Source organism: Bombus fervidus, chromosome 7, assembly GCF_041682495.2.
Source record: "Bombus fervidus isolate BK054 chromosome 7, iyBomFerv1, whole genome shotgun sequence".
Taxonomy (NCBI): domain Eukaryota; kingdom Metazoa; phylum Arthropoda; class Insecta; order Hymenoptera; family Apidae; genus Bombus; species Bombus fervidus.
The window spans coordinates 14,834,016-14,850,737 of NC_091523.1; the positions used below are offsets into that span (position 1 = coordinate 14,834,016).

The 16,722-nt window shown below is 42.0% G+C and overlaps 1 protein-coding gene and 1 long non-coding RNA gene across 7 annotated transcripts in view; one reads left to right on the forward strand and one right to left on the reverse strand.

Moving 5' to 3' along the window:
* LOC139988747 (uncharacterized) overlaps positions 1 to 16,722 on the reverse strand; it is a 161,453-nt gene that overhangs the window by 118,685 nt on the left and 26,046 nt on the right. The window lies entirely within an intron of this gene.
* Bbg (PDZ domain-containing protein big bang) overlaps positions 11,513 to 16,722 on the forward strand; it is a 60,686-nt gene continuing 55,476 nt past the window's right edge. For both annotated transcript variants that reach the window (XM_072006430.1, XM_072006431.1), the window contains exon 1: positions 11,513 to 11,967. In XM_072006430.1, the coding sequence (XP_071862531.1) occupies positions 11,965 to 11,967 (3 nt within the window). In that variant the 5' untranslated portion in view covers positions 11,513 to 11,964. The remainder of the gene's footprint in view (positions 11,968 to 16,722) is intronic.

Here is a 16,722-nt window from a genome sequence, read left to right on the forward strand (position 1 = left end):
AGTATTTTTAATTGAACGATATAGATTACGAATTGTACATTGTATTGAATTATTTAAATAATTACCACCTAATGACAAAATCAGCAATCAGTTAGTTTCCAAGCCAATAAATACACTTACGCGACTGTTCAAAAGTCTTAGGATGGTTATTGCATTTAGCTTCGAAATTAAGAAAGAGATATCAAGTTATACGACAAAGAAAGTACGTTAGTATTCTGATACCTTATAGATTGAATTCAAATACAACGTACAATTCGTAATCTATATCGTTCTAGCAATTAATACTAAACGTCCTAAGACTCTTATACAGAAGTGTACATATAGGTAAGAAATACGTGTATATTGAAACACGTGGTTGAGAATTCATACGATCTATTAACACTCGCTATCGTAACGCTTTAATATCTGGAACCTTGGAAGATTTAAGAAACATTAGAAAATTGTGAGAATGGTGATGAAATTTATATTAATCTGCATAGCTGACGTTATTGTAAGATATACAAGAGGATGACAAAGACACGTGTTTCTTCTCACAATTGATCGAAGAGACCATTTCCATACAGAATCGATTGCTAATAAGTACAACATTGATCTTAAAGTTGTTCTCTCACGAAGAATGAGAAATACGACTTATCGCGTCGTTCACCTATGTTTGAAAATTGTCGTGTATTTGAAAATCACACTGATTCTAAGCGGGGTATGTTGAAAATTCAAAGCCCTTCTATCGGTTCCAGCAATGGTTTTCGATCGCCTGCGAGATGAATGAGTTTTCAAGGAACAACTTAGAAAGCTGTTGCGACCAAATATGGCGGCATCTTCGACGACGAGATTCTTGGGAATCGTCGGCCCGCGGAACGGCAAACAGGTATATCCCGATTTCGTTCCTCGTTTTGCATCTCCCGCGTGTCTGTTGTGTTCGTCATGACACTCGGTATATGTATGTACGTGCAACTGCAGCCCGTTCACCGAGAGACTGACCTCGATTCCACGTTTCAAGAACGTGCCTTTTCGCGTCACGACTCGGAATCGTCGCGACCTTTGCGATCCTTTTATTCCACGATGATGGTTTTACCAGCGGAGCCCCGCCGATCGAGACACGAATTCCAATCACGATCACCCTTTGATCGATTTTTACCTATCGATTCAACCGCTATAAGAAGGCTACTACGTTTCTGTGAAACAGGTAAGACAACGGTGGAATCGAAGGCTTTGGCATTAAATTAACAAGCTGGCACATCGAGCTGGTCACGTATAAATATTTCTCTCTTCAATTATGTTATTGTTCCACTACGAACATTTTTATCTTTCGGAAATTTCAACGTTTTTTTTTTTGTGCATTTAAGCGTTTATATAGACGAATACTACGAAATTGGAATTATATATGAAAGGAAAAATTTCTAGTGTTGAGGCAATACGCACACTGTATAAGAAGAACGTCTTTATGGAAATAAAACGCTTCGCTGCAAAGAGCAGTTTTATTAATACTTGGTATTATCGTTCATACGAGAAGTTATATATGCTTCGTTTAAATAAAAAATAAGCTCTTTTGTTATAAAGTCTTTTGCGACTGATTATATATAAGACGATGTACAAGAAGATAAAGATATTCGTTAAAAGAAGAAACATTCGGAAAATACGTGCAAGAAAATTGGACGTTCCTACGTTTTTGTACAATTGGACTACGTAGGAAAGATTTTTACGCGACCTGCGTGGAACGCGTTAACGATAGGTCGAAAAGGCGAGCTTAAAGAAGGTGTACAGGGTTCTGACCACTTGCTGGACTTCGGAACACCGGAAAGTGCATCGATACAAGGTGATGACTGATCGGTGAGCATATTCGGAGATAACTGGTCGTTCGATGCGAGCTTCTCTGGATCTTTGTACCATGAGTTTTAACGGAAATTTAAGCGTCTTCGAGGAGATGGTTCGTGTCTCGCGACTGTTGTTCGGACTTAACCAGCGTAACGGGTTACAGCAAGATCGCTCCATTTTTCAAGCAAACAGCAAATCGAGTACAATTTCCAAAAAGAACATTCGCCTTCATTTTTTCGATATTTCTTTCGAAGAAATTCCAGTTTACGATAGCCAGTTTACGCCAGTTTACGATAGCTTTGAAGAAAATTTCGGGGATAAAAGTAAATACCGTCGGTGGTGCCATCGATCAAACGTCTTCCTTGCGATTATCTTCGTACAAACCATAAAACCGTAAAAGTTTCGTTCTAAATGTTCGAGCTCGCATCTGCCAATGTTAACCCAGTTTACGCTACACGCGTGAGACGATTTCGTCAATGGCGGGCAGAATGAGAAACTGTCGCAACGTGACGCATTTAATAATGGCGTGACGAAACACTGATTTAATTAGATACGGTCTCGTTATAATGCGTCGTAAATGGTTCGGAGACTTGGCGAAGGAATCACCGACGTTCTTCACCGTTCCATGGAAATCGATGGATCAATCCTCGTGGATAAGTCCATTAAATCGAGTGCGTCATTGAAAACTTCAAAGTGCGATATTCAAAGTTAGATACTTGAAAAGGTGGCTTGAACCAGCAGGTACCGTTACTACCTGTTCCTCGAACCGTCTCCAATTTTATCTCTGTTCCCGTACGTGGGCAGGAAGAAGAGGAAGAAGCCTCGTGCTCTTCGCGTCTCTCTATACCTCTGACCGTACCGTCTCCCTTTTCACCACCCTCTTCTACCTCTCTCGACCGTGCCTCGTCGAGGATCGCAAAATTTCAGGGTCGTTAACCCACGAAAACGAGCCGTTTCCACGGAAACGATTCTTTTTTTTTCCTGCCGTTTTGACACCTATGTCGGAAACCGGCAAGCTGTTTCCTGGCGCGCCGCGGGCAGATCCAAGATCGCGTAGAGATCAAGAGGACGTCGTATCGTGGAAGAAAAGAGGATGCTTCTTCCGACCGAGTCAGGCAAAGAAGAATTCGCGTTGATAGACCGATAACTGCGATAGCAGGAAAGTTGAGATACCATGGCAATGGCTTCCAAGTAATTGTAAAATGTACGTACGGAGTTCTTTGGCACGGTTGATCTAATATCATTAGTGAAATTTTGCAAACTATAAGTCACATGTTTCCAATGCTAACGCGTCTTCTTGCGAGTCGGTTCTTCTTAGATTTCAAAAAGATCTTCTATCTACGTTCCATTTGTCAAATCACGTTCATATGAATATGAATTGTGTGGAAACTTCGAGCAAGGATCGATCAATGGTAGTAGCGCAGTATTTTGTTCAAAGTGAAAGCTGAATTAATGGCAAAGAATCGCAGATATTACATCTACGCGACATTACGTTGAACGTAAAATAAGAAGAACGTTAGGTGTTTGAAACTTGCGGTGCAACTTAAAGATCGCGTTCCTTCCAAAATCTGCTGAATCGGCTAAATGGCCTTTAGACCTAAATGGCCGTATTCAAGGTCTCCTCTCGGTTGACGAAAATGTTGGCAGTTTAGTAATAAGAACATCGAGGAGGACATTGCTGGACACCATATAGAGATACAGTTCCAAAACAGACTACCAGAGATCGTTGTCCTCTTTCGAAGTTGCACGGATGCGCGCGCGCGCGCTTATCGAGACTCCTACCAACTCCGATCGGAAAGCCACCTGCCGCATACCTTTTACGCCGTCGCCGGAGGCGGCAGTCTCCGCTCTTTCTCTCCTCGGAGAGAGAGGCGGAGACAGGCAAAACGAGAGAGAGAGAGAGAGAGACGATCGGCGAAAAAAAGATTCGCTTTCACGAAAGTCCATGCAGCCATTGCAGTCTTTTCGTTTTCCCGCATCATCCTCTACGTTCATCTGGAATGCGCGCCTACTTGAAGAGAAAAAAGTAAAAGAGGAATGGAATGTGCGAGTGAATTTATTGGAAGTTAAATCGAAATTAGAAGCATTTTTTAATAAATTTCTCGATTTACAAAAGGTTATACAGATACAATTACAATACAATAGCGATCAATTTTCGATCCTCCGGAAACAGATGACTTCTTTCTATCAGCTCGCATATTGGAAGTAGAGTGCAATGGTAGATTTCAAGGAGACGTAAAAGAGTAATATTTGTAACGTCGTACATTTCTTATAATTCTCAGTTCACGAAGACGATCGATATAAATTTTGAGTGACTCATATGAACATCGTTGCTCTAGTAGGCTTGATAGTATTTTTACCGTCTCTTTTATCGATAAATATATTCTTATCTTTGTATATTTCTCTTCCATATCTGACTGCAATTTTTCTTTATCCGTTTAAGACTCGCTCGGTGATACATGATCCGTTAAAAACCGGTTATTTTATATATGTTGCGATCTTATTGAAGTAGTAAAAATTCTTTGAACGGAAGAATGTTGTTCTCGTAAGTAAATCAGAGCGATCCGAAAAATATTTTAAATGGAAGTTCGATAGCGCAGGAACTGTAACACCGTGCGAAATTCTTGGCACGCGACGCCTATGCACCGTTGCTCGATCGGCTTGCCTCTTCCACGCGATTCGATGTTCACGGAACGGTCTGCGGAATCGGTAATTGCTAGGCGAGCTGTCGATCGTCCTCGTTACGCGTTCGAATTGAAGTCGGTCCGAAACTGTGACTCGGTTCGCTCTTTTCTTTCTCAACCTCGTTCACTTTTGCGTGACCTCTGTGAATCCAAGTCACAGCCGACGATTTTAACGCGTAAATTCACGTCCGCTCCCCCCCCCTGAAGCACGGACAGGCATTTGTGACTCACCCTGTATGTAGCGAGGGAAATATCTTCAAACATAGCATGGCAGAGCACAGCTTTGGCGTAACTCGCAGATGGATCTTCGAATTACTTGAACAAGGACGATCTAGTGTGGTGTAAACGGAACAGTTGCGACGAGGCACGCTTTCCTCGATTATTACGTAAAAGTTAACTGCACACGCGACTGGCAACGATGACGATTACGCGACAGGAATAACGCCGTGATTTCATCGTTAACGTTGTTCAACGCCATGAAACACGGTTATTTTCCCGTGCAGTCGCGTGTCACCGAAGGCTGGACGGTTCTTTTCGCGTTGCGTGCCAATGGAAAACGCGTGGTCGGGGTCAGTCACCGAAAAGAAGACAGAGACGTTGAGTAAAGGATGAAATATCGCTTCATAATTTATTATACCCATATAATATCCTGATGTCAAGGGAGAATGTACGCTCGTAAAGTAAATAAAATTTGCAATGTAAAATCACTGTACAAACAAAAATGTCAGATGAAAAAAGCTAAAGTAAATTGTTTCGACGTTCATAACCATCTCCGCCATACTCCGCTTACTAAAGTCTACGTTCTTTCCCGCTAGAAAAAATCGTTTTCTATTTTTTCTCCATTCACGTCGTTTACGATTTCAGCTCCTTAATTATCGACCTCGCGGAAGCGAAATCAGACGCGCACTTTGCGCCGATGCCGCCGCTCGTACCAGCAACCCAGATCTTCGCGCGATGGAAATATACCGTTAAAACGTACCAGAGGCCCGCAGCCGTATAACTCCCGTTCGACGAATCGTCGTTTGCCAGGAATTCTCGCTGCCCCTCTCCTCGTCTCAACGATCGATCCAACACCGATGGATCGCTGCAGGATATCCGGACGATTTTCGATTCCTCGATCGGGAAACTAGCGGCGAATTTAGATTACATAAACAGATTGAAGGTGCATAGTGGATGATTCATCCGTGTCGACGATACAAAGATCGTTTTCACCCGTATTTGATCCAAAACGAATATCCAAAGCGACCAGTGAACGAAATAGAGATTTAGTTGTAGCGAAACAGTTACGATCAGTCTATGTTTGCTCGGTAACGAATAAACAAACGCCTTTCTCTCGTTTCCAACGTGGATGAACTTTGATAGTTCGAAAATCTCTGTAAGACTAAGATTTTGTTCATTCCTTCCAGCCTCGTTATGAGAACGTTCTTAATTAGAAAATTTTAACTCCTACCTTGAAATTCTGTTAAGATTGTTAGATTTATATGAACAAAGGGACGCGTGGATAAATTGTAAAGTAGAAAATATATTTTAATACAGAAGCGTAAATACAAGTCGGAATATAATTTGAGCTGGCCCAGATCCGCTGATCCAGATCTAGCGATGGTACCCTATGACTGAAAGCCCTGAAGCCATCGTCGCCTGTCTACCGTTTAAGGTCTGCCTTCGTCCCAATCTTTTGTCTATACGCTGTCGATGGCTTCGGTGTTTGAGAAAACTAAAAAGACCAGATGTAGAGTCCTCTTAGAAGCGATGACCACTTCAACAAATTCGAATTATTTGTTTGTTTGTTTACGGGAAAGAATAAACCAAGTATGAAATTGTTATAAATTTGTGAAAAATAAATTCATAAGAATACGTACGAATCTGTACAAATCAAGTTCGTTACAAATTAATATATATTATGATACGATAGGAAACAAAAAATTCTTAATTACGTGGCTAAATTGGAGGAAGATATCGGTGGGAGAATAAACACTATTGATATTTAACATTACGCGCTTGATATCAGTATGACACCCATGAGTGTTTCGTTGGGATGCGTATGAGAAACATCATAATGTCGCAGATTTCTCGCAGGAACGTTTAATTCGAGGCATTCGATAATTTTTAGACGACCGATAAGTCGCATTAAATGCTTTGCGGGCGAATCAAATGTCACGAAACTTTCTTCGACATTCTAGCGATGTTAAGCCAAGGGTTGAACGTTATCGACCGATAATTATGACGTGTGAGACATGGGTTCACCCCGATGTTTGGCAGGGTACTTGAATTACCAAAGTTCGACGGTATTTCGCACGTTCTCTCGCAATGGCTATACTTATTATATAATTCAGTCTCGACGCTCGTTATTTCATGACATTTCGTTCATCATTTCGCTGACATTTAAAAAGCTAGTAAAGTAAAATCAACCATCGAACTGCTACAAATAATTCGGTTCTCAAGTTTCGTATGCGCTGTGCACGAACCATCCGAATCGTGCAAAATGTAAAAACCACGTAGATTCGCTCAGATTTTATCGTCTGTAAATCGCGTTCCGGAAAATATCCGGGACGAACAACCTCGATGCAACAACATCCTCTATTAGAAAACACGATAGTGACCGAGTCTCGCGCTGGTGAAAGCGTCGTAAGCTGCATCGTCGCGCTTTTTGCCGCCGTTTCTTTCATAATTGTCGTGATCGTGTCTGCTCGATCTGCGGATAAACGCGTCACGAGCGCGGACAGCGTTACACATGGGCTCGTTATAGCCCTATGAGAGGCAGTGAGACGTCCGCAGAGACTGCACGCCATATGAAACGATGAAAAACCTTCGCTGCGCCGTGATACAGATACCATTCATTAAGTTCAGTGGCGATAAACGACTTCCGGCCTGTTTCTTACAGTTCTGATGCATATTCGCTGTGCAACGCGGTTATACGAGCGAAAGTACTTTTAGCGGGAAATTATCGGCGCGCGGCATGCCAGGAAGAACTCATCCTCGAGCGGAAGGCAAGTGTAATGGATAGAAACGCGAAGGAAGCGAAACGAATCGAGTAGCGAAGTCGTTAAACGTCCGACTATTGGATGTCAGAATTACGAGGATCGATTTCATTTACGACACAGTGTTATGCGATTGATTATAGAAGAAACGTGTACGTAAAATACTACAACGTAGATATACTTACAGTGGCTGTAACAAAAGTATTTGTACGATAGATACTCTTATTTTCGCAACGAAATATTTTCTGTCGGATTGCGCTTTTCGTTTTCGTGAGTTGAAATTTTTCCGATGCGTAGTTATTTAGATCTTACAATTAATTGGCATATAAGCGCTATAATAAATATAATAACGTGCAAGCATTCTCCGTAACCATCGGAAATCGTCCACTAGGCTACATTGATCTATGAAACGAACCGAGTAATCGAACCTGTCTTTAGATAGCGTTTATTCAAACCTCTTTTCCCTTTCAATCGAGTGGCATCGTATATCGTGCACCATAAAGTTTCTAACGGCGGCAGAAAGCACGACGCGCCGCAGCACGTCGAAACTCGAGCGGAAAACGAACGCTTCTCGCCTCTGGCTCTGAATCACCGATCCCGATAAACGACTCGCGCAACATTCTCACGGCCGTCGCCGCTTTCGAACCTCCGCGACTCGTTGCATTGTTGCGGCTTTTGCATAATTCCACTTCCGACATTCCGACCGGCGTTTTCGCCCGCGTGGCCACCAACCGGCACGGTTTTACCGGCGAAAGTGCCTTTGATGGTAAATAATCAACAACGATGTAGTCGAGTGGAATCGAGCTGTGTGCGTATCGATGCGGTGGGAGCAAGGAAACGTCAATGGTCGACGGATTGGACGTTGTTCGCAGCCGCACGATGGGTCTGCGGTTTTGCAAAACGGGCCAGCGGTATGTCGGACACGTCTGACAGGATTACCTATCGAGTGCTATATCGCTGAGAATCGAATCGACGTAACTCGAGTACCGCGTTTTCCTCGCGATAGTCCAGGTGCTTCTGGGATACGAGCTACCACGAGTTTCTCATTCATCCTCCGATACAATGTTTTCGTGCATCGTGCGAGTTCTTCTTTCTGTAGATTACGGTTATAGCGAATGCGTTTTCTGACGAATTGATAAATATAATTAACCGGTTAATTACGGAATTTAGTTTTAGAAATTTCTCATGGGATTGGGTCGTAGAGTGCGTAAATAAATACAAGCGACGATGACTATACTCGTCAAACGTAGTTAACTGGTTACTACGTGCACTCCGTAATTATTAGGACGCAGAAATCAAGACTAACCATAAGAATCTTATTAGATACATCAACTAGGATAGTCACACTATTCACGCTGTTAAACGCAGCATCGTTATCGTACGGTGGTAAACGCTTGCTGCGTTCGACACCATTTGATGCCTTCGGGAGCAAACCGTATCCAACACGGTGCCAAAAGTTTCGTCGATATCGCAATTAGTTTAGTCGAAAGTCGAAGGACGCGCTGATAACGATGAAAGCAACGCGTATACAGCGTTGAACGCGACAAGATTAACCATAGGAACGCTACGTTTAACAGCGTTAAACGAGATCTTCTTAGAAACTCACTGATCACTGATGCATCTCGAGAAACCGAAACGTATGCAACGTAATCACTCTCGTAATAATCAACGTAAATACATACATACATTTGATTATTCCGACGTACTTGTCAGAACCCTAATTCGTCAGAAAACAGCCTTTCGCGTTTACTTTGATGTTCCTCGCGAATTGTCACGCAATGGGTAGGCGCAACCTGGAGTTACGTGGATCGTCAGAAGAGAAGAACCTTCGAACTCGGTCGACTAGACCAAAGAACGTGCTTGCCTTAAGAGACGGAACTGGAGGAATGTAATAATAGCAAAGAAGAAGAAGAAGAAGGCGTACAGAGAGTACGCCTCCGGCACTTTTCTCCTGGCTTAATCGTTATGGAAAGTCGGAGGATAATATGGGACGTCGGCGCGCCACAGAATCTCGTAGGAGCAACCAACAATCTCCTGCAAAAACTAAGCGTTTAAACCTGGACTTTCTGACGAACATCGAAAAAGATGACGAAGAAACATTCGTCTGTCCGTACTTATCATGTTGATTTCGCATAAAACGTCGTTTCTTCGAAATTCGAATTCAGCGGGTTAATACCAAAGAATGTTATTCCATCGTCGAATGAGCTTCTTACAAGCCAAAGTGATCAACCTCGGGTTTATCGTAAATGTTCAATTTCGTTATCCAACTTAATAAAACTGGTGCTAACGAATGTACAATATTATTGTTGTGGCGATATCAACGTTGAAAATTAAGAACAGGATAGCCCTGGGAAGATTTTCTAAAATCCAGGACAGAAATATTTATCGAAAATAAATATCTCGACGAGCAAAAGTGTGTCAAGATTTCAGTCAGACAATAGTTCAATTAATACAGTTGCTTCGGTGAGAAGCGAAAGTACATTTATTTCAATCGAAGAAAACGAACGTTTCGTACGTTCTAACTAAGCTACGGATATTTATGAGAAATCGAAGTCTAAAATCCAAGTATGAAATAATATATAATTGTAATTCAAATATATAATTTACGTAGCTATGTGCATTGGATTGGCAACCAAGTGATTGCGAATTTTGTCAATACCAAAATCTAATAGCAAAATCCGCAATCGCTTAATTGTCAACTTAATATACTAAACGTCGATAGTTCTAGGTGTTAATACAATTTGCGTAGCCTGTTTTCTCTTCGCCTGTAACCATTTTCAACTCGACAAAATTCCAAAAGTTAAGCCTACACACCGGCAAAGTTTGAACAGGTGTATCAGTGACTGATGGTGCGTAACTCGAGCAGAAATTGCGCGTACCGCTTAATCGGTGCGTAACGTGGAAATACGCGCGCCCCATTCGGAGCGTCAAGTGCGGCATCGACGACCGCGGATAATACGCAGGCACACCGCAAGAATCTCGTTCGGTTGGATCGGCTGGTAGGCCACACTGTCGAAGCAAGGTGCGCGTCGAAGCGATACGACGGTGAGATCGGTTCCTTACAACTCTCCTCGAACGCACCAACGCTATACGACGCTCAAATCTGATAACTTTTTCGAAAGTGCGAAACCTTTCGAACAGCCTTACTCCGTTCGATTCTCTCAATTTCTCAATTCGACATAATGCGGTCAATATCCAGACACGGTCGTCCTAAACTCTCGATTTTTGCGTATCGACGAACGTTCGTGTTGTTAAACGAGCTACTCAGAAAGCTGATCGACTTTATAAATTAAAGAATAGAAAAAGCCGGGATATCAGATACAAATGTTCTTTGGAATTCACATCGGAATGTACGATTGTCTATACGACTGGCGAAGTTAAGAGGATAACTCGTAGATACATTGGAGAAGCTGAATGACAATTGGCGATGAAATTGGGAAATTTATACGACCGGAGTTGGTTGGTTTAACTTGCGAGAGGTTCGAACAGCGAACAGGTCCGACCACGTAGCTTCGAAAGTTACGGCAGCAATCTGTCGCGAAAAAGAACGGAATCTCCGAGTGAACTGGTACTACACCAAGCGCTCTAAACTCTCCATTTTTGCACATTGGCGAACGTTAGCGTTATTAAATTCCAAAGGTTGCTGGTAAAGTCCCGACATTAATTTCTCACCTGAGAAGACGTCGATCTCTAAACACACCGGTGTCATCCAATCATCCTAAACTCTCGATTTTTAAGCATCGATTCGTGTCATTAAATTCAAAGTTCAGTGGACAGGTCCGACCAAATTGCTCGAAAGGCCACAGAAGGGGACTCGAATGGTGGAGGTACGGATGGGCACTTGGCTCGCGGTTAAAGGAGGTTGAGTGAACGGGGGACGCGGGTAGACAGCCGAACAGAGAGGAAAAGAGTGGAGATGTGAGAGGAAGAGAGAAGGAACTGGAGAGGGAAGACAGGGGGGAAGGAGGGAAAGAGAAAGGGGGAAAGAGACAGGAGACGGTGTTTGTAATCAAAGGGGCGATCCGCGGAGCGGCGTGGAAGAAAGTCAGCCTACTGGTGAGCCAGTCCGGCACGGCGCGTTGTCCCGAATGCACGTCGAACCATCGATTTCCGCGTGTGCTGGCCACGTGATCGTGCTCAATCGTCACATATCTTTCCTTGTGTCCGCTGTTGCTGTTGCCGACTTGGTCTGTTCATCGTAGCTCTCGCTTCACGCCTCCAACAACTCGATCCAACGCGATAATTCTTCCAGCTCGAAGAAGTTCTGCCATCGTACATCTCCAATCGATCGCGTAATCACTGGTCGAGCAGATACTGCAGAGAGACTTTAACGGTATACCGCGAAAGGTGGGTTACGCGAGGAAACCTGTACAGCCTGGTAACAAGTCGAAAGAAGCTGCGTTCGAGGATCACGTGGTTCGAATACTGGTGGATGCAAGGCACAGGGACGGTTTGCTAGTCTTCTGGCGATGAAAACGAGTGGCGAATGAATGGTAAGTAGAGGTAATCGTCGTGGGAACTGACCCGGTCGGTTCTATAAGATCGCGAGGCATCGAAGAAATCGCGATTCCAATTCCTTCGTGTCTTTAGCCGCGAAACAGAGTAACGATGATTACAACGCGTACGTGTTTCGACGAGTTTCTGACCGATGTAGTTACTTTCGTAAAACTCTGCACGATGATACGGAACAAGTCACATTTTCTTTATTTTTCAAGGGGAAAACAGTTTTAAGATTCGGTAGATTGCTGATCAAACTCGTATTACCATAATTCTACGTGTACTTGGTTCTGGAGCTAAACGCGTGCTTTTTCATCCTCTTCAAAATTTTCTGAATATTCCTCATCTTGATAACTGGATAATTAAACATCTCTGATTTTCATAAAATTTATCAACTTGTCGATTATTTTTAAAACACATCTGCGTCTTTACGCTTGATGGGTTATTTACAGTTTCCGATTGCGCAATGTGAAAATCCTCCTGTTTAATCGCAGAGTGACATTACGATCGGAAAATCAACATACATGTACTTATTGTGATTTCGATGGGATTTTACTGTAATCGAGGGACTAAACATTAGCTTTATGCTATACATTCAAAGACCTTCGAAGGTTGATCGCGTAGCGATGCTTACAAGGTCGAGTGGAAGATCGTAGGAATGCGAATGACATCGCGGCTGCTATACGAATATAGGCGTGTAGTACGAAAGACTGGAAGAAGCATCGTGACAAGTGGACGAACGTACTCAACGAGATAGTAGCATATTGAACGCGACATATTCGAGTTTGTACGATCTGGCAGTTCGCTATCGAAACTGCGTACTCGTTTAATCCGTTTAACCAGGTGTCACCGCTACGGCTTCGATGAACGTCACATTGATATGAAATCGAGGGAACGTCAAAAATTATCCTCTTATCGCGCTCTATTATCGAGATACTATTCTTTGAGTTCTCCAACAAACAGTCCTTGACAAACTACGATATCCAACTATCGTAAGGTCATCGTATCGTACAAAATACTTTCAAACGATTGAAAGAACATGGTAGAAATTCTTATGATTTGTCTCTCGAATACCAAAATGTCCAATTCACGTATGCACTGGCTGACGAAAATATTAAAACGATTACATAATATTGGACTAAGACCTGTTACTAATAAATATAAAAATAATAAGGATCAATTAAAATACCAACCACCTAAAACATGTTCTTGATATCTCGATTTAGACTTTCTATCAATTTTCTCTAGCTTCGATCTCCCTGATGTTTAGATTCTCTAAATTTTCTCCACCTTTGGTCTCTCCCGATTTTCTCGATCGATTCGGTTACTTCCTAGCGGGAATCAGTTCCTAGTGGGAGTAAAAGGTTGCCGATAATAAGAGACGACGTTTCCTCCGATCGACAAGAAATCTCTCCGACGAAACCAGTTTCCATGGTAGAGGACAGCGCGGGGCCTTTGAAAGCCGGTGGCATTTTACATGTTTTTTCCACCGTGAGTGGAGAGACCACGGCGGATCGCCGTGATTTTCTAGCCGCCAGGTATTCATAGTCGATGCCTAGATAATTATTCCTGATTCTCGTGAAAGTTTCGAGCACGCCGACGACGCAAGGAAGCGCCACGCTTGCCAAACAAACAACACGCGGCTCGATTCCTTTACCGCGTGCGCGTAACATTCTAAAGACACGCTGCCTCTCGCAACGAAAGCGATTTTTCTGTTATTCCGACGTTATACAACGCTTCCGTGTTTCTAAGTCATTTCCAAAGCGTTTGATTCACGTGGAAATACCGAGTGTTATTATTATTAACTTTTGACACGAAAACGCAGTAGAATTGGTAAAGCTGTAGTTTGACTAAACGATCGTAGCGTGTATCGTCTATCCTGTTAAGAACGAACCGTTTAGGATGTCATCGAATGCAAGAACTCGAGGAATGTAGTTTTTCTAGGAGTGGAGGCCAAATATCTCGGAGATGATGCTGCACGTGCGCCATAAAAATAGTAATTTCGATTCGATCGAACGTGTTCGACTACTTCGACTTGAAAGTAAGTTTAAACGAGGGAAATAATGACCAACTGGTTGACCGGATACTAATTGAAAAAGATATTAAAAAGAGCATTCGAAGGAAAACCAGTCTATAACGACTGTTTAATGTGCAATTTTTTTCGAATCAAGCGCTCAAAACTAATTAATTTTTTCTAGTTGTAATAAAGCGTAGTAAGACGATTTCTTAGTAATAAGATGAAAAATGTAAGAAGCGAAAGAAAACAAACGTTTCCATAAATACGTACTTGGGTCGTTTGAACGCTTGTATACGAGCACCAAGGTGTTGAATAAGTTGAACTGAAACTTCTAAAAGTACAAATTTCGAACGAAGGCTTTCAGGCTTTCGAATTACAAAATTTCCGCCTTTTCAAATATCTGATATACCTTTGATCACCTTTCGATGCTAATTGCGCGATGAAAATAAAAGTGGAACGATAAATCTTTCCTTTGAGCCCGGCACAAGCGGCAAAGAAAAAAAAAAAAGAAAAAGAAGACGGGACGAATTTAAAACGGCGTTTTCCTCGGTGAAACGAATACACGGAGATTTAAGTAATGAATGGAGCATGCTGTCAAAATCCGTGAAGCGTGACGGAGAACGCCGTCGTTACGTAATTCCGCTGCATTGTAACGTCGTTCACGGCTGGGAAAATGCAGAATTCCAAAGGGTTACGGGTATCCACTTAGCCGAGTGTAAACATTTCCGTGCGGAACGCCCGATACTTCCGAATAAGGGCGCCAGGTTTACCTTATACGTAACAATTTATCTATTAACATGCTCGCCTCTGTTTTCCGCATACCTAACCGCGATGATCGCACGTTTAACATTGGAACTCTGATCACAGCGAACATGAATTCTCATCGAATAATTAGCTAACCATCTACTAACATTTTACTATGAAAGAATAATTAAATCGAACTGATACATAGTAGCGATACTAAAGTAAATTGTACGTTCGAAACTAAATTATAATAAAAATAAACTATGATAGAAATAAAAGCAAAATTCATAAAAATTCTAAAGTTTACTAATTTTCGTTCCCATCGCTATACGAATATTCTGAGAAAAATATTCTGATATTCACGATTTATTTATTTTTCGCACAACATCATCCTCTTGCTCGTTATATTATAAATTACCGAGATACTCTGTACGAGATAATTGCCACGTGGCTAACTACGCTCTACGATAGAATGTTACTCGTTCCTATTAACCGTCTTCTACTTCATTCACCTAGAATGCAAAACTAGAATTTCCAGACAAGAATTCATCTGCCGTTAACGCGGAAAAATCGATTTACCGATACAAGATACAAGGACAAGTCTGGTATGGGGAACGATCTAGACGGCGTTCGAAGTAGAATATGTCCGTTCGAGTTAGGCCAGAAGAGCGCGAGTAGAATGGATACGAGTTGTAGGTCAGTTTCGAGCGGTTTATTAATTCAGAGCAGGTTTAGCTGTCCCGGTTGTTTGACAAACCGATTACACTCGGCCGTAATCGAGCCGTGCATTTATTAGGATGCGGTATAGTTTTGGGTGTCAAGGCGGATGAGCAGTTAGAGGGTTACCCCGAAGAGGGCGAGATCATTACGTGTCAATTTCCTTCTTCGAAGCCTTTGACTCGCTCGTCAAACGTTTCTACGTGCCGAATTCGTTCACGAGGAAATTAATTCCGAGAGACGTAAAAACACCGTGCCGTTTCTAATTGACCGAATCCGCAGAAACGCGCGTACTCTTAGCGTTCCAATGCGAATTCTAAGATCGTTTATATGGTAACGAACGAGAGATCGTAAACGCCATTCAACGCGGAAGACTACGTTTGGTCGTACAATGTATTCTGGTACAGTGGCTTACAGAAGTATTTGAACGCTTACGGAACACTTTTTATGGATACGTTATACGAAACATTGTGAAATTTTATCGATGCTGTAACAAGATACGATTATCATAATTATATTGGTAAAATTTCGAACGAATCCGAAAACGTAAATAGAAATTACGATGTATTTACTGGAAGCATACAGCTCGCAAAGATCATCAAGGTATTTTAATCGTATTATTAAACCACGATACTTTTTTAGTGAGATCATCCTTAACATTATACGTTTAAGATCACCATTCGCACTGTATAGTAACATTTTACCAACTATTAGGTCGTCCGAAAAGTTTCTTTCGTTTCATAAGGAAATAATGGACGCACAACATTTTTCGTTTCATATTATTTTATCTAATTACGTATGATCCATTTTGTTCTATCAAAATAAAGATCACAACGCTCGACAGATTAACTTTCATGTTTGTATAAAGATGCGTCGTTGTAAAAGACGTGTCTGTGAAAGAAAGACACTTTTCGGACAACCTATATATGTTTGCAAAAAATGTCTTGTAATTTCTATATATATTTTTTATTTACTACCATAGATTAGTTTCAAAACGTTTTGTATCACATCTTAGCGTGCAAATACTTTCGCGAGCCGCTGTATCTCGTGAGAATGCGCGTACCGGTAGAATCGGACATTTTTTACTAACACGGTATTTGCTGTTTCTGTTACTTTCCAGCGATTTATCAATCTCGCGAACTTCGTTTACGGCCTCTTATTTTTGCACGATTTCTGTGTCAAGTTTGAAACGGAACGATGTTATCCGGGGCAGGTGCGATCGATTGGGCGCATCTCGCGAATCGGAACAAGGTTTCGTAATATTTTCACGAAG